General features: G+C 39.3%; 1 protein-coding gene across 4 annotated transcripts in view; it reads left to right on the top strand.

Moving 5' to 3' along the window:
• LOC135323530 (MAM domain-containing protein 2-like) overlaps positions 1-23,223 on the top strand; it is a 60,722-nt gene extending 37,499 nt beyond the window's left edge. For 2 of the 4 annotated variants that reach the window (XM_064501010.1, XM_064501011.1), the window contains 8 exons: positions 1,019-1,112; positions 3,916-4,062; positions 5,012-5,277; positions 15,509-15,602; positions 17,246-17,398; positions 20,584-20,843; positions 21,860-21,944; positions 22,275-23,223. In XM_064501010.1, coding sequence (XP_064357080.1) covers positions 1,019-1,112; positions 3,916-4,062; positions 5,012-5,277; positions 15,509-15,602; positions 17,246-17,398; positions 20,584-20,843; positions 21,860-21,944; positions 22,275-22,336 — 1,161 coding nt within the window. In that variant the 3' untranslated portion in view covers positions 22,337-23,223. Of the gene's footprint in view, positions 1-1,018; positions 1,113-3,915; positions 4,063-5,011; positions 5,278-6,913; positions 7,677-15,508; positions 15,603-17,245; positions 17,399-20,583; positions 20,844-21,859; positions 21,945-22,274 lie in introns of those variants that run through there. The other 2 variants (XM_064501013.1, XM_064501012.1) reach the window with 2 other exon arrangements.

Below are 23,223 nucleotides of genomic sequence, written 5' to 3'. Positions count from 1 at the left end.
GATTTTTCATGTAATCCAGCTATTAATAACATAATTGTTGTTTTTAGAGACCGTTGGACAGAAATAAGAGAAAACCCTGCTTATACTTACTTCAGCTGAGCTTCAAAAGGGTCTTTTTTTTTTTCATTCAGCTAAGAAACGTGTCGGGATCCTTTCGCAGCGCTCATAATTTGGCTCTCATCAGTAGGCAGGACATCGCAGGCATTGCTTTCACTGAATGGGCTCTCACTCTGGAAGCATTTGTCTTTATATCCTTGTTTTGTCCCTGGGGTTGCCTTGTGATTCAGGCCTTTCCTCAAGGTTTTCCTGTAACTCAGAGCTTTGACACTTAAGATAAGTTTTAACACACTTCCTCAAGAATTACGGACTGTGCTCCACTTACCTTGGGAATGTCTCTCGAGAAGGGCTGAGTACAAACATTGTTTGGTTTTGTGGTAAACAAAAGAGAATAAGAACTTTTCTGGGTTTTAATCTTAACTATAACTTTTTAAAGAATCTTCCCTGCCAGCTGATGCCAAGGCATGGGTTTCAGTGTCTGAGGATGTTATCTTCAGAGAAAACTTAATATGATAATGACAGTTCATGCAGAGTATTACATATGGGGTTTTTTTTTTTTAGCTCTTGATTCAGATAGATACTAGACACAGTAGTAATCAGGCAACTTCTTTGAAATTGTAGTCAATACAGAGTAATAACCCTAAGTACTGGCTTTGCACGGTCTCATGATAGTAACCTTACTGCACCTTTAAAACTACTGATGCCTCATAAAGTAGTAGAAGAGCTGTGTTCCCCATGATTCTTCCTAAGGCTTGAGTGGACAAAGATGTGACCCCAGGGTCTGACCATGATTTGTATCACTAGTCAGTGATATAATTCAATCTGTCCCGACACCTGCTGTACTGTCTGAGCTGCCCTGGAGTCTGCCTGGGCCATCTGACCAGAACTCAGTAATATGAAGACGTACTTCCTACATTACTGGGTATATGGTAGATGAATAACAAATGATTATCATTTCCAGGTGATATTTGAAGTTGCTTTCAACAGCGCCAAGGGAGGTTATGTTGCCCTTGATGACATTGCTTTCTCTCCAGTTTACTGCAGCAATCAGACAGGTATGAGTTCTTACTGCTATTTACATTCCTTCTGTCCCCTGTGCTTTGCTTCTTTGAACCGCACATTTTAATACTTGCAATACTTTGTAGTGACATGCAAATACTGCCTTCTCAGCTGGCCAGTGCTATTGGGATCCTCTTCCTCCTAGGAACAAAATGGCGCTATAAGACAGATAAACACTAATGCTATTTAATTGATCAGCTGACCCAGAAACCAGTCCTTAATGCTTCTTGTCCAATGATCTTGCTGCAGGGACCTGCAACTGCAACACTGGGTTGAATGCTGCAGTTGCATCTCCCTGACATTCAAACAAATTACCACTGGCAGGACTGTCTCAGAAAGAGAGAGAGATTTCTCCAGGTGTGAGAGTATGAGGAAGCAAATTTCCCAGGCTTTTCATTATTGCCAGTCTAGGAGATACCTTCTTTCATACATGTCCTGAGATGTTCTTCAGAGCCAAAGTAGGGAACGGGAGCCTTGCCTTCCTGTCCTCCCTGTTCCAGGTGGTATTATTTACGTCAGAGAGTGGACTGTCTGCCAGCGATTTATTAGGTTTTTGCAGCAGCAGAGTACAGCCGGATCCCCATCACCTCTGGTGTAGAGAGGGACTTGGGACCAGACTTGGTCTTTTGTGAATGCAGTCTCTGGACTGGCTGTGTGCTGGTTGCTTGGATTTTAGTCTTAGTGTTAAGCAAAAAGTCAAAAGCAGATTAGTGCTTTTCGATTAAGCCCATTCATTCTTTCTGGTCACAAATTTGAATTTTCTGCCAATGTTTTCAAGTGATCAAGGAGAAAGATTTTTGCACTTTTTCATCGGCATGGAGTATCTGCTAGCTTTATCTGCACAGCTCAAACATCAATAGGAGGCAGATTCCAGATATATTACTAATCCACTAATCTTGGCTTAGTAAGTCTAGTTTTGTTTGATTAACTTCTCAATGCCTGTTCCGGTTTTGCTTAGTTTTGCAACAGTTAGCTTAGTTTTGTGACAAAAATCCTGGGTTATGTTTGCAGTGTGCCATGGACTGGAGCTGTGTGCTTATATCTGCTCTTCCTCTTAATTCTCAGGTGGCTTATCCATCTTGAGCTATGGGCTATTTTATAGTATTTTCTGGCCCAACCCCACCTTAGTCTCAATATCAAGGCTCAAGTTCGGATCCACTCTGATAAGTTAAATTGATAAATTTGGCTAGAACTTTGCCTACTAACTCTGATTTTGAAGGGGTTTTTTTTCTATTTGAGAAACGAATGCCAAACATTTGCTTGATACTTTGTTGAACTATGTTTAGCTGCTGGTTAATTCTTCAGACTTATCTTCTATTTCCATCCTCAAGTGTTTTAAGTAGAGATCTTCAAGAGTGACAGATGTTCATTCTCCTTGCATTCAGCCGCAGGCGGTTGCTCAGCTGTTCTAAAGATGTCTTCTGCATAAGACCACAGTCTTTTGTTGTATATTACAGCACTATGTTTTCTTGTTTTCTTCAATTTTTCTAAAAGTTTTGGTCAACAAAGGTCCGGATGTTAGCCCAAGGGAGGGAAAATGTAGCAGGGTATTAAACTTGCTCACCAAAGGATGGCTCAAAAGATGGGTCTGATGCCGCATGGGTCTGGTAGTGCTCTGACTGTGTTTTCTTGAGCCTAGGAGAGCAGAGGTGATGGTCCAGGGCTGCTACCTGAAAAGACGCAAGGGCAGCTGCTTACAATTGGCTTACGTGAAGCTGGAGAGACCAGAGGCATCTGTCAAAAGCCAAAATTTTGCTTCCCCTGAAGTTAAATGCATGTTTTCCTGCCCTTGCCAGGGAAGTCCCTGCTAGCCTCTGTGCACAGGTCTGCACGGGCCGTGTGCGCTGGTGTGGAGGGCCCTGGCTTCTGACGCAGCTGGAAATCGCCTGAGCGCCCTGGATTGTGTCCTCCCTTTCCCTCGGCAACTGGTACACATGATTGATGCGGCTTTTAAAGGAGTAGGAATGTTTGACTTAAAAGCACGCTTTCACAAGGGGGATGTTTCCAGACTAAAGCAAATTCTCATTTACGAATTCCACATAGCAGGTCAACGAGAGAGCCATCAGCCAGGCTGGGGGGATTAGTTTAGCTTTTGATAAACATCACTATATATGGTACAGTTTTCTTCTGTGTGGTGACATGTGCAGTGCTAAGATGAGTGATGCATAGCTCCAGAGGTCAGTGGCCACGAAGTAGTACATGAACCAAATGCTATTTGACTTACATACGTACAACATGTATATGCACACATGTTGTACATTACTACAAAAGGCTTTTGAGAAAAGTGCAATTAAAAAAATATTAAATATTTATGTTAGAAAGTTATACCCTTGGAAATTAAATCAAAAATTAAACGTGACTAAATATGACAAGCATGCACGCAGACACATACACTCACAGTCGGTTTGTTCAAATATCTTTTGAAGAAAGGAGCAGGATGAAAACAAATGTCTGAATGTCTTTATGCATTATGTCCTGAAGGAGGAATCTTCTTTTAATGTATGTAGCTTATTTATTTTTATAGGGACTATGAAGGAGGATTTTTTTCTCTCTCTCTGGCAAAAACAGAAGAAAATAAGATCCACTTGTGATAGAAAACTGATAGTTTGACATCAGCATGACTTTGTACCATGTATCCGTGTGTATGTTGGTCTGCTGTAATACACACTGCTGCTAAACATGGGCAAAAAAAAGATGAAGCAGAATATACTTTGGCATCCTTGTTCTTCAAATACCTATGACTATTATCCTTTTATTTATTATGCTTTTTCTAACAGAACATATGCATATATCTTTTAGGAATTTCTTTCAATCCCGCTGAGGCAAGCTGCAATTTTGAGGAAGATCTGTGTAATTTTTACCAGGATCACAAGGATGGCCCGGGATGGAGCAGAGTGAAAGTAAAGCGTAATGTGTATAGAACAGGAGATCACACTACAGGGTTTGGTAAATCAAAACTCCTTTTCATCAGAAGAGTCAAACCGGATATGAGGTTTAACCTGTTCTTCACTCTGTTAAACAACGCCAGTGGCACATAGGTTGGGTTGCCTCACTGCAGCTCCCTTCCCTGAAAAATCAGTGCACACCGCTCCGTCCTGGCTGGGAGTCTGGCTGAGCCTGGCCTTGCACGTGAAGGGGAGGTCGCCTCTGGCATCCCATAACATGCCCGAAGGCCATGGCAGGATCATCCTTCCCGCGGTCACCCAGGGCCATAAATCACAGTAACTGCACTGGGCCATGCTGATTTGTAGTCACTGCAGATGTGATCCCGCAAAAACATGCAAGAAAATATACTAGTAGTTTAATGCAATGCTTTTAACATTGAGGAGCGCTGGGCTCTTAGCTCTTCCAGGCTTAGGATAGTTCCATTTTTAAGGGAAAACTTTGAAGTTTTGTATAGTGAAACAGTATACTGCTACTTGAACAGCATGCTAATATGTTCTGAAAATGTCTTTCACGCTTCTCACACAACCCTTTATGTAGAATATTTGTGGTTATTAATCTGTATGTACTAAAGTCTCACCGCTTCCATACTTGGTGCAGGAAATAACGTGCTGTATGTCCCATCATTTATTCTTTGGTCTGGGAGTGTTACCCTAGAAATAAAGTCAGATTTCCAGTGGAGCCAGCAGGCAGCAAAAGAGAACATTTTTTCAATGTAAATTTGAAAAGTGTTCACTTCTAATAACTTAGCCATGTGCCAGTGTAGTTTAAAATAGCAAGGATGTTTTTAGAAAAATTCTCATTTCCTTTCAAACAGTGTGATAATCTGTTTCCTGCCAGTAGAAACTGTCTTTACTACCAAAGTCTGCTGCAATAACAGAAGCAGCTTTAATAACAAATCGGCTTTGCAAATTGCGTATTAGAAATACTCAATAATTGCACTGTCTTACAGGTTATTACTTGTTGGCGAACACAAAATTTACATCGCAGCCTGGATATATTGGACGGCTGTATGGCCCTACTCTGCCAGGAAACTTGCAGTATTGCCTGCGTTTTTATTATGCCTTATACGGGTTTTTCAAAATGAGTGGCACTCTTGCCGTTTATATCTTTGAGGAGAATCACATGGTTCAAGAGAAAATCTGGTCCGTCTTGGACTCTCCAAAGGGAGTTTGGACTCAGGCTGAAATCTCGTTCAAAAAGCCTATGCCTTGCAAGGTAAGAGCCAGCTCTTCCCATTAGTTTCTTTCTGCAAAGGTATGGATGGGGCTTTCCCTTGCCTTTTCCTCCCTGAGAACTATTATCAAGCTGTTCATCCTGAGAGAGCCATACCTGCGGAGTGCATTAAAGGTCCCCAGGCGGAGCTGTGGGGAGGTCTGGCTGGAGGTCTTCTTCGCAGGCTGGCTCTCGGTGAGCTCCAGTGAGAAGGCATCGTACTGGGACCAGGGCAGCGGGCAGCGCCGTGGTGTCCCGGAGCGTAGTCGCAGTGTGCGTACAGATTTCAGCTGATGACTCGCAGCGGGAGGTGGTTGTGCCTTGGCCTTGGCTCTGTGTCCATACACGTTTTGTTTTGTTTCCTGCGAGATTTCCAATTACCCTACTGAACTGCAAGTTTTAACTAACCTAAAAATTCAGAACTGGCTACGTTCTGGTCAAACTGGGAAGCTGATCCTAGTTTCCTAAACTAAACCACTGGGTTAAAATTTGAAACCATAAGTCAGTGTAATTTAGAGCAATGGGCTTGAAGTATTTGTGATGTCTGGTTGGAGAGGAGACCTTGTTATCTCAGCAAGTTAATAAGAATAATAACATAGTGTTTTACATTACCTCTTGAGTAAGTCCTCTGGTTGCTACTATTCCTCGTCTCCGTTCTCTTAACAAAGATTTTTTTTTTCTCAAATGACACACCCAAATTAGCATAGGAGCTACTCCTGCAGTTATCCTGATTTCTGTAAGGGTTTTTCACAATCCCTAAGTCATCTGAGGAGGACCAGATGCAACTAATTGAATGTTGGATCACTACCAGTTTTTTTTTTTTCGGTGGGATAATACCATGCATATATGAATGAAAGCTTGTGCTAGTAACTCTTTGAATTAAACTATTTCTGAATTATAGACAAACATCTTAAGCTCTTAAGCATTTTTCCCCCACTATAAAGTAATTTAAAGATGGCAGTAGTTATTTAGTTTAACGTTTCTTGAAAAAAATGTTTTGGCTGGAAGCAAATACACTCTAAAAGAAAAGTTCACAAAAAAGTTGTCTAAATGTGCTAAAAGGGAGATTTGTGCTGAAAATTTCAGGCCTAACAGTTGGATAATTGGTTCTCTCAGATATCTGATATGTTTAAAAAGTGGATGAGATTTTTATGCATAGAACTTATTGAATTTCAAATGCCCTTTTGACTGAGATAGAAAGAAACAACGTATTAATTTTATTACTATCCAGCAAATGAGTGATAGAAAAGTCTCTCACAGTGTCATCCCAAAATATCTGCAGGAATGTATTTTCCTCTTCTGTTTAAATCAGAAAAGATATTAATTAAAAAAGCAAGCTCATAGCATACTTTGCCATCTCCTGTTTGCTTATGTCTTTATAGCTTCTAAAAAAACCTCAGTTCCTTGTGCTGCTGAATACACTGTATGGGTAGTGATGACAGCTGAACATGACTGCTAACAAATGGTCTATAGCCTTGGAGGCGGCATTCTGCATGTTTTTTGGCATCTGACATTTACAAGGAAAATCTTCCCCAGTATGAATTGATGAAGAACAATTTTTATGTTTTCCTAGAAATTTGTATATCTAAAAATCTTGTAAAAAGCATGACTGGGATGGAAAGCTTTTCTTGCATTGCAGCTTTCGTGTCTGTCTGTAGGCAGTAGCAGATGGGGCGAGAAGAGAAGAAAGAAACTGAGGGAATATCCTCTCTCCTTTTGCACCCTGAGGTCTGCAGGAGGAAAGAAACCCAACGCTCTGCGGGAGGAGGGTTCTTCGGCCTGTGGCAATGCTCAGAAACCTTCAGCCTGTTCTTTAGGTCTTGTGATGGGAAAGTATTTTCTCCCAACGAAACACATCTCAGAGTGTGAAACAACTGTTTGGGGCCATCTTTGCGAAGGAAAAGACCAGAAGCATATTTTTAGAAAAGAAAAAAAACAACAGCCTGTAGGTCTCTGGCAAATCTTTGGTGTTGTAGACCCAGCCTGCCAGGCTGGACACGCTCCACTACCGAATTATGTAATCAGAAGTCATTAACTTTTAGAACCACCCTTTGATAGGGGATAATAAAGCTCATCAAAGATGCTCTAATTAATATAAAACTTATTTCTTGTATTTCTGTTGCGGAGGCATTTCTCAAATATCACAAAAAGTGAGATTATTGAGTTTTAGATAAATCCTCTATTCAGCATATCAGAATTCAGACACCACTTATCCAATTAACTATGTAGTTTGGGGGGAAAAATTCTCCCTTCACCTTGATTTTGGCCTATTATCTTATGACTGATGTGTCTTTTTTTTCCTGGATTGGAAGGTTAAACTAGGTTTAGAATAGGGATTAAGTTGCAGCCTTGAATATGTAGTAAGTGCTATTGGTACATAATAAATCGTGTGCAGACTGGAATGCCTCAGACTTTTATAATGGATCGACTGTTTATGTTTTTTGTGATAGCTGTGTATGTATATGCACAATCAGTTTATGAAGTATTTAATGAATGCAAATAGTATACAGGAGACAATAGTAAAGTTTGCCTCTGTAGCAAACATTAATGTAGAAAACTGTGTCAAAATAATATTTTTAGGGCTGAGAAGGCAGCGTGCAAAAGACAAGTGACGCCAGAGTTAAAGTCTGTCTCTGCTTGCTATAAGGCAAGGGTGAAAAATCACTGTAATTAAAGACTGTCTGATCGTAATATTCACAAGGAGACTTGAATTAAATTGCACAGTGAGCCTAATTCTTGCATTCTCATGCCCAACTTTCAACCTTAATACTTTAAAAAATCATTTTATGCATAATTTTGTTTGCTTCTTTTTTTCCAAGCCAGCTGAAGCAAACGAAAGAACAGTGGGTAGTGGCATTATACAGGCACTTATTTTAGCTATCTGGAGGACTGGAGTCTTAAACAAATAAAGATCTCTGGCCATGATCTAATAAAATAGCTGACAAGGAGTAATAACTGCCCACCTTCAGCGTGGGATGGTGGTGGAGGTGCATGGTATAGAGAAGCAGACCTTCACTGCTTGCTGAAGCTTGACCTCTCTTGCCCTGTCTCCTCTGACCTGTCCTTGCATCCCTTAGCTTCTCGCTGATCTGTCTCTGCCTTTTCCACGCTGCCCTGCAGGCAGCAGCTCCCCACTCGCATTCCCCATTTTACTCCTGGCTCCTCAGCTCTGGCCAGTCTCACTTTTTCCCTCGAATCCTGCCATGTCCCAATCTCTTTGCCCGCCTTGTCCCAGTTCTTACAAAGTGTAGTCTTTCAAAAACTAATGACTTGCCAGAAAGCACAGTTCTGGCATGGTGACCGAACCCTGACACATTTCATGCCCCTAGTCCAAAGTCTCGGAGTGCCCAAGTTTTTCAGAGAATTTTTAAAATAGGGGCAAAATAATGCCTTTTTTTCCTGGTCTTGTTCTTGGAAATGACGGAACCATTTTGGCTTAAAAGTTCCAAAACAAGCTCGAAGCAAGCACCCAGCATGGAAAGTCTGAGCTGAAACCATTGCATCTTGGCAGTGTCGTAAGCAAGCAAAAATTCGGTCTTTTAGTAGAGTGAGGTGGTCTTAAAATTAGATAGTGCTACTACCTCTCCTTTAATACAGACAGGAGGGTTGCTTTCAGAGGTGCATCATGTCTAGACTTAGATGATAAGAGGTTGTAAACGTGCACAGTAGTTTGGCTGCTCAGTTCTTGGTTACTGGGTGCGACTTGTAGATTGGCTCCGTCTCTGTGGAAACAGTAAACAGGCTCTTGGCTCTTCCTTAGTGGCCAGCAAAGTCAGAGACGCGGTCGCTATGCTTCCTGGGCCAGAGAGCCGGGGAGGTCATGAAGCTTTTTCAGCCAGAAAATGATTGTTCTAAAGTTCCCGATTTCACACATCTTTCGTCTTTCTTCCTACTTTGCATGTTACTTCCAAGCCTTTAAGAAAGGTATTTTGAAATCTTTCTGATACGTTTCATTTTCGATAACGTATTTTTTGCATCAGGCCGATACGAAGGCTCAGATTTTGGTCTCCCGGATTGTGTAATGGTTTCTCATAAGTTCTTTATGAATTAAATAACTGGGGTCTGGCACAGATTGTTGGCTTCAGTTCTGTGGGCAGGAAACATGAAGCTGGCAAGCATGCTTTAATATGACGCTTTGGAAACACCACGTGAAAAGGTTAGGCGGGTAAGATCCAACTGAGCAACTCATAAATGTTTACATGTGTGTGTGTGTAAATATATGCACATGCTGCAAATACATATGCTACATAATGCTAACAGTTGGAAATTCAAAAATATGATTTCTCACTTTGTTCTGGAGTCACCCTGTCTTTTAATTAATGTAAGTACCTATACGTAAAAACTGTTGTTTTCATACTTTATAGTGCCCAGGGAAATGTGAGAATGAAGAAAACAGAAAGAATTTCCTAGCGTTTATTAAAATAAATGAAAGCCTTCATGCTTTGTTGTATAAACCTGTTTAACAGCAGCATAAAAACCAGATTCTGGAATATAAAGATTCTTTTGATCCTGTTGAACACACTGAAATTGATTTTCCAAGTAAATATATGGCAGGAAAGGATCAGACCTAGCTGGAAGCCAAACTCGCTTATGCCATGAGTAACCCGGAGATGCTCATATGCCCCAGTGAGCATGAATTTGCATTTTAATTCTGTGTGTGTGCACGCACGTGCATTCGCACAACCATGGCAAAACCTTTCCTTTATAAAGCTGCAGAACAAAGTCCAAATCCCTGCATTGAATTGAAGGTTGGAGCGCGGTTTGCTCTACCCACGTCAGCTCTGCTCATTTCAGCTGGATTTGAGTCACCATTCAGATCATCTCACTGGCTTTCAAAGGCAAACAGCTCGTGTTTATCCAGTCATGCAAGTTTTTACAATGGTACCCGACGCTGTAGCATCCAAGTACCTCCCGAAGAGTTAAAAACCAAACTCACTGAAGGGCAATTGACCTCCTAACATCCCACCCTCCTTCACCCAGAGTAGTTGTGGGAGTGTTTTGAGGGTTTTCGTTTTGTTAATCTACTTTTCTTCCTCTCTGACAGGTTTTTTTTTTCCTCTTTCTCTTTCCTTCGGTTCATCTGTTTGTTTTTCACCCTGCCTCCATAATGAGTTTTACTTGCAGCTGTGAGAAAGCGAAATCGAGTGAGTGAGTGTTGCACTTCAGTGTTTAGCTGTTTTAAAACAAACAGAAGGAAGGACTTTTTCCAAATGACTAAACATTGAAATCCTTTGCACAGGATGCTGTGCAGGCCAAGAGTATACATGCACTTAAAAAGGGATTAGGCAAATCCATGGAGTGCATGAATTGCAGTGACCCATAAACACAGTGGTACAGGTATGACCTCCCGTTCAGTAAGATCTCTGCGAGATGAACGTTGTATTTCAGGGGAAGAATATGTTATGGTTAATTTTTTTCTTGTACTGTTTTCCTTAAACATCTCTCATATTCTCCCCCCACTCCCTCCCCAGGGTTTGATATGAGGGTAGTGGGACCTTTGCTGTCATATAGCGTTGCTGTGATGACGCTCAGCAAAATAGTAGACTTTTAAAGTCGCTATTAAATTATGTCAGCATTTCTCTTTGTTACTGAGGAGTCTGTGTCTCCTGCTTGTACACCTAAGTCCTAGGTAATGTGAATCCAGTGTTGGATATCATAAAGCCCTAGATCACCATGGCCAAGTCACTCGTCTGCAAAGGACAGCCCTTTGGTCAGGTATGAAGTGCAGGAGGGCAGGCGTCCTCGTTCTCCTCTCCTCCTCTCCTGGAAAACCCTCACTTGTGGCAAGTAAAGGAGCATTTTGGTAAGGTTCTGACACAACTCTTGCTCTGTCTTTGCATGGTAAGATATGCAGCTCAAGGAAGCTGGAATTAGTTGCAGTTTTATAGTAAGCTCCTTCTGTCCTTCCTTCTCCCACCTGTAAAACATGAAGCATGTTAAAGAGCAGCCACTGAAGTGTCATTCTGAGGATGCCCATTTAAAATAACATTAGGGTTTGTAAATAGTAACAGTAGTGTTTGCAGAATGTGTGCCCTAGTGTCTGTGATATTTGATATACAGTTATGAAAATAATATATTGGAAATGAATGTAAAAATTACTCAGGTTAGAAAGTGTTATCTTAGTGGCCTGCACCTTCACAGTAGCTGAGCAAAGGGATATGTTGCAGTACCACTACTGTTGCACTACTATTACATGCCTCCATTTGGTAACTGTGATATTTAACTGACATTTCATTATGTTGCTCAGTTTTTATTTTGGGTACTTAATATTGTGATATTACTATGCCAGATCATCTGAAAAGACTGCAGTCTAAAGGCAAAAACCTTTCCCTGTTACAAAAAGCCAACAAACCAGTTTCAATGAAAAGAAAATAGAGCCATAGTAAGAGAATAATGGCAATCTAGCAGGGTTTTAGGGGACTGCAGAAGTTATCAGTGGCCTATAAGCTTTTCTGTGCAGACAGTATTCTCTACTAGACAGTGCAATCCATTGAATATAGATGCAGCATTAACAGCCTGTGGCCTTAGCTTGTTCTGTCAATTTTTTGGCTATCTTTCACTGTTTATTTCTGCAACCTCTCCGTCCTTGGACAGGAAAGATTTTCAAAAATATTTGTTCAAATGTCACTAACTTTGTACTGGTGTTATCCAATTACGTATGTAGAAACTTTCATGATCTATTATTTCACCCGCAGCAGCTCACGGTATTTATATAGCAAGGAAATTAAACTTGCATGGCAAGTGCCCTGTTAAATGGGTTTGTTTAAAATGATGCAGAAGGTTGCAGACATTCAAATTTTGGCTTAATAGTTTATTTCAGTTGTTTGATAAATTACTTCCTGTGTAAGTCAAATGAAAACAAGCCATTTAGTTTAATTAAACTAGCTGAAAGTAATTTGGGCTGAACGGATGAGGTTTGTGTCAAACAGCCCTGGGACAACCCGAACGGCTCCCTGATTCACTGTGCCAGCGAGCGCTACGTGGCTGATACGCTTACACAGCTGGGTGCTAGTGTCGCTGACCCGAGAGTCAGGCTCACTGTTCGGTTATAATGTCTTGACGGCTTCCTTGTGTCATGTCACACTTTTGCTTCTGTTCGCAGTCCAGATCCTTCAAGACTACTTTTACAAGCTTCTCCATTAGTCCTTTCGTCTTTATACCTCTTGATTGAGTGACCTAACCCATGTCCTATTCTTTCTTCTCCTCCAAAAGCAAGTATTCTCCTCATATGCATACATTCAACTCATTTCTACTTGTAGAGATGCGGAGTGGTAAGGACGAGAAATCCTTTGTACCTAACTTAGTGCCTGAGCCAAAACTCAACAAAATATCATAGGAGAAGTGAAACCCTGCTTGCTCTGCTAATTGTTCTCATTTGGCATTACTCATTATTGATAGGATAAATGAAAAGAACTGATCATTGATAATTTTGAGGCTGTAGGTCAATAACATTGGTTAAGCACTGGAAAATAAACAAATAAGCTTCCAGAACTTGAGGCAGTTATTTGGAAGGGACTAATGCCCTGGCCGTCTCCTCTTACTGGAATAGGAAGAGACAGAAGAGGAAAATATGTTTTATTTTTCAGTAACACTGGCAATGACTGCCTGTATTTGATAACATTTTTAATTTAGCCTCCAGGAAAGCATACAAACCTACGAAGAGTTGTTATCTATCTAGTTTGAAACAATTAGTATATTGTTCATCTGTCAAGTTTTACTTTGCTCAGCTTTGAGCTGAGCACAAAGATGTCTCTAGTCTCTCTTCCAAGGCATGAGATAAATTTGTAAAGATTTCTTTTGGAAGAATCAACTGAGGAAATATTTTAATTCGAAACAAGAGCAAATGTCAGTCACAATGAAACACCAGTCCTGTGCAGAGTCTAGAAAGGATTCAGAGATCTAACCTGAGGGTGCAAGTGAGTGGCTGAGTAAACACCAAACTGATACGATTTTGGTAGGTGAAGTTCAAATCCTCTAGAATGGCCAAAGGTATTTGGGGCAAAGGAGGAGTGAGCACAGCTGACCTGTGAAGAAAAATATCCTCTGCCCCATTGCTTAAAAACAAGACTGCAACAGCAAGATTAGCCAGGAGGGCAATAGACAACTTCAGCAGATTATGCTAGAGCTAATACTGGAGATTCCACATTCCCAGGCACAATCTAACACATCCCCCCAGCCCTGCTCAGTTGTGAAGTCTGCTCAGGGCAGCATGTCGCTCAATACCATGAAAAGCAAGCGAAGAATTAGTCACGTTAAAGGTACAAATGACAAAACTGAACAAGTTTAGAAGTGTAACTGAAACAGATCAATCTTTTCTATGAAGCGTACTAGTTCAGTTAAGCCTTTGACAGACCGACAGTTATTGTTGGGTTGCGTTTAAATGGAGTGCTTTCTGCAGGAGCCCATGGGTAATTGCATACCTTGTATGGAACAAATTGCTGCAATTTAAGAATAAAGAACTCGATCCTGTTCCCAGTGACGTCAATGGGAAAACATCACTTAGATGGTGGGTGATCAGGCCCACTGTGTGGAAATGTTGTTTCACAAATGAGAACAGACTTCACCCTGTCATGTGTGGTTTTCTGAAGATTCTTGGGTTTGGGACTATAATATATCTTTAGTTTATTACCAATGTTCAGCAGAATGCATTTATTAACAGCTAAGGAGTCTGATGAATGATGTCTACGCAATGTCAGTGTTTATTGTATTATTTATTCCAAGACATGCTACCATTTTTTAATTTTTAATAGAGGGTGCCTGTTTCTTGAGAATGATCTTGCAAATTAGGGAAAAAAAGTTGTCCTGTCAAACCTTAATGTTAAGGAAGCAGCTCTCCAGAAAAAAATCCAAGCCCTGTATTAGGCCACTATACACTGAGCTGCTGTGCATGCTGTGCTGGCGCACTCCGCAGGTCTGTACCTGTAACCGTTTGCAAAACAGATGATCCCTTTTACCAAGCGGTGCTGAATGTAAAATGGTTTTGAAAATCGCTTTGTGCCAAGCAGCAAAATCCATGCATTTTCCAGAGGTTTAAGTGTAGTTACCTCTCAGGCTATTTCACAAGCAGATGGATAAACAAATACTACATAGCAAAGCAATCTAGCAAAATCCTGTATAACGACAATACTGAAGGTGTTACTGACCCTCTTAAAGAGGGACATAGTAAATAAAGAATGCAGTACTTTTAACAAACTATCAATCAACACTGAACCTCAAATGTATAACTGAGGAGTTTACAGTTGTTCCAGAGCATTAAACCATTACAAGTGACATTTATCTGTCTCCAGCTACTAACTCAGACCTCATCACAAAGAAATTGTTTTGAAAAACTCCTCCCAGACTATGGTCATTACCCCAATGGTCATACAGATGGTTTGCAGTAGTTAGGCAAATAAAATTGCCAGCAGTATTTTCACAAAATAAAGCTTATTGTTTCTTGTCTAATCCAAACAGATCTGTGTCAATCTTGGGGAAGGGCAGCTGGGAATCTTACAGTTTCAGTGGTTTCTTTGCATTTTATTTCACTTTATTGACTATGTATCTCAAATCTTGAGTGACTTGTATTTTCCATGGCATAATTAATGACTAGTCAAATAAGACATCTTGGACAAGACATCTGTTCTTAATCTGCACAATACCCAGATGAGCCCTGTGAATCATGCTGTGTGTTTCCAGCCTCCTGCTCTGTGATAGCATGGCTTTACAGCATTTGGGCAGAATCCCACTGCATGCAGCAGTTTCATCTCCTTGCTGTTGGTCTTTGCAGTTTGTCTGGGCCATTTCTCTTGGCCATCCCTCTGCATTACTCTTTCAGATTTCTTTTCCCAGGGACAAAATTCCAAGGGAGGTTGTAAGGATAGGGCAGCTGAGGACATTTGAGCTGGTCGGGTTTTTTTTTGGGGGGGGGGGGGAGGACAACAACTGTAGTGAGTCATACTTTCTGATATACTAAAAAGTACCTATTCCACTAATAAAATAACTATATACAGAGATACATCATTTACCTAAAAAAATGTGATAACACTTTTTATTGAATAAAAACATCTAAAACCCACTGGATTTAAAATTTCAGTCACTGGCAAAATTACTATGTGGGAAAAAAACAAAGTTAATTGATCACTTCTGTACTGTAGATGTCAAAATTATTAGTGCATTCAGAAAAATCTAAAATCTCAGACTGTTAACAGTGCCAGATTTTGTCAGGGATACCTGAAACTTCCTTCCTGTATTGCAGGTTGTCTTTGTGAGCTGGTGTAAAAGCTTCTGGGACTGTGGACTTGTGGCACTGGATGATATATCACTGAGCCTGGGAAGCTGCCAGGCTGCTGGTAAGACCATGTATTTTTGTCTTCCAATGGCTACTACCCTCCCTGTCCCCTCTTTAAAAAAAGGTCATCTTACATCTTCATTTTCCAAGCCCATCCTACAGCTAGCTTATTCCCGCTGTGGTTTATTTTATTTTATTGTTGCTGTAAGTATTGCATTAATCCTATTTTTGCAATAGAATATGTATAGTGAAGACCAGATTTTGTTCACAGTGGTACCAACTAACTTCTAATTAACCTCACTGACTCAGTGCAGTTGTATATACTTGAGTATTCTTTTGGGGGCATGACAATTAAAAAAATACAGTCAAACTGAGGCAGATGCAGTTTCCAACTGAGTCTTAGACTAGGAGACTGGAAACAGATACAAAGGCAACATTTTCAAAAGACAGCATTATTTTTTTAATCCAAAAGCACAGTTACGCAAGGCCAAAATAGAGTCCCTTATCTGAGCTGCAGTTCTCTAATGAACAAAAATAAGGTAAGCCCCCCTGCTGTAGTGGGAGGAACTGGAAGTTTTTGAGTGAGTCTTTACTCTCTGACATGTACTGGCTAACTTCTCTGAACTCACCCAAACTCCCTTTTCTGGGGGCTTTTTGAGGTTTGACAATACAATTGCCTCCTATTTTAGAAACCATTCTCGTGAGACAGGCACAATCCATAATCCCAGTCATCTTCTGAATAAAGTCATGCCTTTGAAATGGTGATGAGGCCGACTTACGATGCTTTTCATGTTACTGTGTAATAACAACCTTTTTAGGACCTCTTTTCATTGGACTTCATGCATTCAGGCAGCTAACCATTACTGAACAGTGAAAGTCACACATACAAAACAACATGCCATTTTTATAAAATAATTCCAACAGTTGCCCTGTTTGCCTGTCCGTACTTCCTAAGGAATTTTAAAAAGCACCAAAGGCGCAAAACTGATACTTGGATGTATAGTCTTGTCACTGATAGCAGTACACAATATTCCAGAGTGCGTGAGGTTTTCACAAGGAAAGAGCAATTTAGTGTTTTTTTCCTAAACAACAAATTATAGCAGAAGACCTGAAAGACACTTCCTCATTTTCTTACCATCCAGCACCTGAATTCTAAACTTCCTCTCTTCTGCATCACCTAGCTGAATTGCAAACACTGAAAATATACTCTGGGAAATGCCTCTCTGTGGTCCATTATATGTGATATTAGAATTTGACGCCAAGGGAACATGGGAAAGCTAAATCTGACCATTTGATTATAGATCCCAGAAACCCTGATCTTTGACAAGATCTATTAGTATACGTTACGCATGCAGGAGCTCATTACACTGTTTGGGCTGTCACACTGGTGAAGAAAATGAGGCTGGTAGAGCCCACAGTGGAATAAGAGCTATGATGAGATGATAAACTGTAAGAGATGTTTTAAAGAGTATTAATACATGATAGAGAGCCAGACTAGGACACAGATTTCCCCAAAGCTGTGAAGAAAATGAAATTATATCTGCCATTTCAGTTTGAAGCTAACATTTATAGGCTTGTGACTACTGCTAGGTAGACACCATAAGTGATCTCAATAGGTGAGTGAACACATTAAATCATTTATCTAATCTCTCCATACATCTGTCTAATATATCTGCAGTTTTAAACAGTGACCTTTCATTCTAGATCTATTGCCACCCAATCCCGGAGAATGCACTTTCGAAAAAGATGAGTGTATGTTTACCCAGAAGAAGCGAGGTCGCGGGAGCTGGCACAGGAGAAGGGGTCCAACTCCCACTTCCTACACTGGACCGAGAGGAGACCACACTACTGGGGTAGGTGAGTTAAGCTTCACATTGAACTTTCAGAACAGAGATTGAGTTAATCTAAAATACTTTGAACACTCATTCAGCAAGTTATAAAGTCAGTTACAGCCAAGCTGGCTTTATTCACTGTAGACATCTATCCAGTGTGTTAAAAGTTTTCACTGGATTGTTAAAGCAGTTGGCCTGTTCAAAAGGCTCGCCAAACAATATTATTATTCAATTGACTGTGAGTCAGTGTAAATCATGTTAAGCATTATTAAGCATAGTTGTTTCAGCTGTGCATATGAAAACTTGCTCTGCGCAAGCTTAATTCAAGAATCTTTAGAAAATTATTTTGTTTCTACTTAATAAAATGACAAATCCTCTTGTCCTCTTTTTGATCCCTTAAGCAATTTTCACAGGGGAAGAGCACGTTCAGCAAAATGTCACTTTCCTGTTCCCTAGTAAAACTTCTGTAGTAGCTGTATCCTGAGCAGGGTATAGAAATTAACCATTTACAGAGGTATAAATCCGTATCATGTGGGCCTGTGTGGCCAGATTCCTGCACATGGAACGGAGAATGTTGATGACACTGTTTTAATTTGGCTTGAAATTTCAGACTGCCAAGAAATTATGTTCTTCCACTGTCTGTTCTAAACAGTGCTGATTCCTGGTAGAAATATGAATTGCCTTCAAGGATAAGTAAGTTTTAAACCTTGCAACTCCTCTTATGTGTTCTGAAATGAGAACGAGCAACAGCTGCATTACTTGTAAATCAGAGCATATTCTGAGCAGATGTAGTTCTGGCTAAGCTACGCAAAGGGAAATGTAAGATACATATCAAGAACAATTTCCTAATAATGATACCTTTGTACTGTGGAATGATTTTCAAAAGGGAATATTGATATTCCTGTTCCTTTTGCATTTAAAAATGAAAAAGAGGTAGAAATGTAATATTAGAAAAACTGCCATATTTAGGGCATAAGCTAGATGGTGTACTGTCAGTAAGCTGTCATCCCTATTGTCTGGTTCTTCTGCGTAAGCTACGTGCGTGATAACCAGCCTTAAAATCAGCGAGTATTTTTCCTAACAGTTTTTACAGTTCATTTGGGTGATTGTATTTTGAAATGTTGGTGAACCTCTTGGAGAAGCATGTGTGGGTCATCTCTGTACTGTCTGGCACACTTTTCTACGTAATACAATCTGAAAGAATTACATCATTTTAAAATTGCTGGTTGTTTTGGTAGGTAACCAAGCTTTATTCAATCAAAGGATTCAATACGCAGGTTTGTTTGCTGCATTTTTTTAACCCTGCCATTCCCTACATAATGCCATTTTATTTTACCTCTTCCAAATACTCTACATTCCAGGTCTCATGCTCCCACGGTCAAATCCTCTCTACTTATTGAAGGAACAACTCTTGAGTTTCTTGCTCAAGAAAAGGAATTGGCTGTTAGCTTAATTTTCTTTATTTCTAAAGCAGAGACTGACTTCAGACCTATTTTCTGTTTCTGTAGATCACTAACCATTCTGAGATTTGAGACTGATAGCTTGCCTTTACAAATTGTGAAGCAAGAGAATCTTTTAAGCCTGGGCTGTGACAAGAAAACAAGTTTACAACAATGTTTATTCCTTGTATCACACATCTGTTTGCAGCAGAAAGTGTTGAGAAAAACGTGGATTTGAATTCACAAACCTAGAACTGATCTAGTCTTTCCAACAAGTTCATAATATCTTTGAGGCCTTAAAAATAAAAGCAAGTTTTTTATTATGCTCTATTACTAGTTATAAGTTTGGATTTTTAACACAAGTAACTTTTAAGCACAGTCAACATCAAAAATCCTGTAATCAGGCATGCATTATGCTCAGTATAATAGCCTTGGGAATTTCCTCCAACACACTGTACGAAATGGTCTTGTCTTTGTAGATCCACAGCTGTAGATAATTTTATTCCTTTCCACCCTCTTTCTTTCTCCTATTGCTGCTCACCACCAAACTATAATCTTGTTTACAGAGGAGGTCTTCAGTGTGAGCTTGCACATTAGGATTTTGAACATCATGGCAGATGCCCGGAGCACCTACCAGCAGCTCTTGCTATTCTCTACTTGTCTCCTGTTTCCGTGATCCCCCTTCTCCCGGGCTGATGCAAACTCCATTACTCGCAGTGGCAGAAGGGCAGCTTTTCCTCTCCCACGCGACAAGAAGGGAGCAGTGAGACTGTAGGAACTGCTGTGGCAAAATCTGAAACCTCCTGTCTACTGGCAGAGCACGTGCCTCACGATGCAAAGCAGTATGGCAAGCAGATAGGACATGGGGATGTTTCCCAGTCCTCTGATACACTTCAGTTTGCTCCAACTGGAAATAACTGAATGATGGTTCTCAAGGGAAAAATAATTTGTCTGCCACTGATTAATTTTCCCAAGGATCAGAGTTCATAACATAAACTTTCATTCACTCCTGGATTCTTGATAATCCAGTTTTCTTCACTTGTATCTTCATGTCAGTCACAGAAATAAAATTATTATTGATATCATATGTGATGTAAAAGATTTCAATTAATTTGCTTTGTTAATAGCATCAGCTCTAACCATAGCCTAACCTATACCCTAACCTATACCCTCAAATGTATATGCAAGTGTCTTTGAAGTCCAAGAGTAAATTAATCTATCAATATCAGTGTGTATTCCGGGCTTAAAAACAAGTGAAATGAGGGCTGTGTGTGTGTGTGCGCGTATATGTGTGTGTAGGCAGAATTTGGCCCTTATATTAGCAAAATTAAACCTCTACTTCTGTCAAAGCCATAGTTGTGCTTGAAATATTAGAGGTTCTTCTTTGGTCTAATTTGGCCTTTTGTACAGGGGAGTACTGTACAAAAGGAGAAACATTGTCTACTTGCCTCTATCACTTCAATTCCACTGAATGGAAAACTTAAAAAAATCAGTTTATTAAAATATCAGTTTTCTATATGATTTATTTTCTTTGTATTGCCTTCTACTGCTATCCTTTATGTGTTCCTCTGATATAAACAGGATTTTAAGTGTTCTTATATCAGCATTCATTTAACATATTCTACTACATAATTAAAAAAAATAGTCATTTCCAAATTCTAGTTTGAGCAAGAGCATTTATCAAAATAGTTTAATATGTACATTTTACTATAATGATCATGCTGAAAGAAGCCTTCTACTGTGCTAATATTTGATTGTGTATCTTTCTAAGGATACTACATGTATATAGAGGCATCCGACATGGTGTATGGACAGAGAGCATATCTAACTTCAAGAACACTAAGAGGGATCTCTGGAAAACTGTGCTTGACATTTTTCTATCACATGTATGGAGCTGGGACTGGGTTATTAAGTGTTTACCTAAAAAAGGAAGGTGATGATGAAGAGATTCCTTTGTGGAGGAGAACAGGGGAACAAAGCATCTCATGGCTAAGGGGACTGATAGAATATGAAAGTGAAAAAAAACACCAGGTAAGCAAAAAACAAACAAAAATCAGTCAAAAGGGAAGATTAAACTTAACTGTGCTAGAATGCAAGTTTTGGCTCTGCATAAAAAAAAGAAAAATTGTAGACAGGATTAAATGGCCATCTGAACAAGCTGAAGTAATGAAGAACTGAAAAATGAAGGTGGGGAAGGAATTTTTAAAGATATTAGTGGGTTGCAAATATAAAAATAGGTCATTAATTCATTAACTCAAAATCAGTTACTTAAATACATTTTCACTTCACTTCTTGACAGTAGCAGTCATTTTATTTACATCACTCATGCAATTTTTTTTTTTTTTTTAATGTCCAAAGCCTTGTCTGGATTTGATATAATCACAAAGCTCTGATACTTGCAGGATGGGCTTTCTGAGTTGGCACTAGAGGTAAGGGATGATGTGGGCCGGAGCTCTGCTTTTGATTTCAACACTGCCAGAGACGAAGCTGGTTTCTGTTTCTGTCAGAGAAAGCTGAGATTGCTGTTGACTGAAACAGCACAGGGCTCAAAACTGCACTGGTCACTAACCAAAGATGTACTTATTTTTTCAGTTTGCCTTAAGAGTCTGGAAACTAATAAGACAAAATGAACTTTTACTGAAAAGCAAATTTAGCCCCATTAGTAAGAGCACAATATAATATTGTAATACTTTTTTCCGCCCTCCAACATTACCTGCATAATAAAGTGTGGCAACCAATCTGGGCTGAAAAGCAAGACAGAAATATTGTAGCACTAGAATAAACTCTCATAAATTTATCAGTCCTCTGTAAAACACGATTGTGTGTCAGATTGTGAGAACAAATCTTCTTTCAGCATTATTACATCCCCAGATTCTCTGACCAAGGAAAATCCATTCAGATAGACTACTGATGGAATATATGTTTCTTTCCATGAAGCAGCCTTTCAGGACATGCTACATCCTTGAATAGACTGCAGTGATTTTTTTTTTCTCTCCAGTCCTTCACCCTAGATGTGGTATTCATGAAGCTATGCCTTACCTTTACAGATTATTTTTGAAGCAATTCGTGGGGTGTCAATAAGAAGTGACACAGCTGTTGATGATATTCTGTTCCAGGCAGGACCCTGTTTAGGTAAGCTAAATAAACTTTTTCTTAGGAGACACCTTGTAATTAGTACAGTGTTTTTTATAATCAGATAGTCAATACTCTTCCCTTGAATTCCCAATGAATGGGTCTGATTTTAGTATCATGCTGCTGGGCTACTGCAGAATTTTTCCTTTTTTGTAAGATGTGAAACCTGAGAAATTCCTGGTAACTTGGACTAGTAAAGATCTTATGGAACTTTTTAATAGCTGTATGGCCATCTCACTTAAAATCCAACATGGTAATTGTACTCTTCTTATGTAAAGTGATAAAAAATGCAAGTAATTACAGTATTTCCCCTTTTGTTTTGTATTCTAGAAGTGGAAGAAATTCAGTTTTCATCAGGCTATCCCAACAGTTTAAATGAAATTGAGTATTAAACACATGCTGCTAAAAGGAATGACGTGCACAGACAGTTTGTATGTGAGAAACTGCACAAACTACCTATTTTGAAGCATGTTTTAAATAAATACTGGACTGGTTTGAATATTCACCAACATATAGGAAGAACTCAAAGCACTCATGTTCCTTGCCTTTGCAATGAAATTATTGACTCAGGGCTTCTTAGACTTTTTTTTTTATTATTATTATTTCTCTTTTGCATGAGGTATCAGTTATTATATAAAGGCTTCCCATTTTGCACAGATCATTAAATACAGTATTTTAATGCTTTTGTAAATCAAAGAGAAAAGTAGAGGTGCACAATTAAAACCTATTATTGTGTTATCTTAAATCTGCATTCAGTGAATGTTTTGTGTTGGGTACAAAATGGATTTTTTTTTTAAAGGAAATTATAAATATTTTGAAATAATAAAGAAAATAGTACTAGCTATTAGTAATATCCTGCAGGTTAAGTGCAATTATTCATGATGACAAATCTCTCTGGGAAACTAACATTTTGCTACCAATTTTTTGTTTTTATATTCTTTTACTATAATGAATATATTTGTCATTCTTGCCAATAACAAATTGACTTTTAGCGTCCAGTATAATTCAGTGTAAGTTACTGCTTTTTGAACCATATGAAATGGGTTTGCATACGTTTGAAGCTGTAGCTTTTCTGGCATACATATCTTGTTTTTTAAATAAAATCAGTTTGTACACTCAAATAGAATATACTTGTCTTTTCTTATACTTTACCCAACCACAAATGCTTTGCATTTATGTTAATTAGACACTGAATTCACTTGTTTTTCAGATTTTGTTTGTTTATAACTTTGTTTTGAAATTATTCTAACTTCCTAATAAAATATAACTTTGAAAATCA

This window comes from Dromaius novaehollandiae, chromosome W, assembly GCF_036370855.1.
Source record: "Dromaius novaehollandiae isolate bDroNov1 chromosome W, bDroNov1.hap1, whole genome shotgun sequence".
In the NCBI taxonomy this organism is placed as follows: Eukaryota; Metazoa; Chordata; class Aves; order Casuariiformes; family Dromaiidae; genus Dromaius; species Dromaius novaehollandiae.
This window is presented reverse-complemented; position numbering and strand designations above follow the sequence as displayed.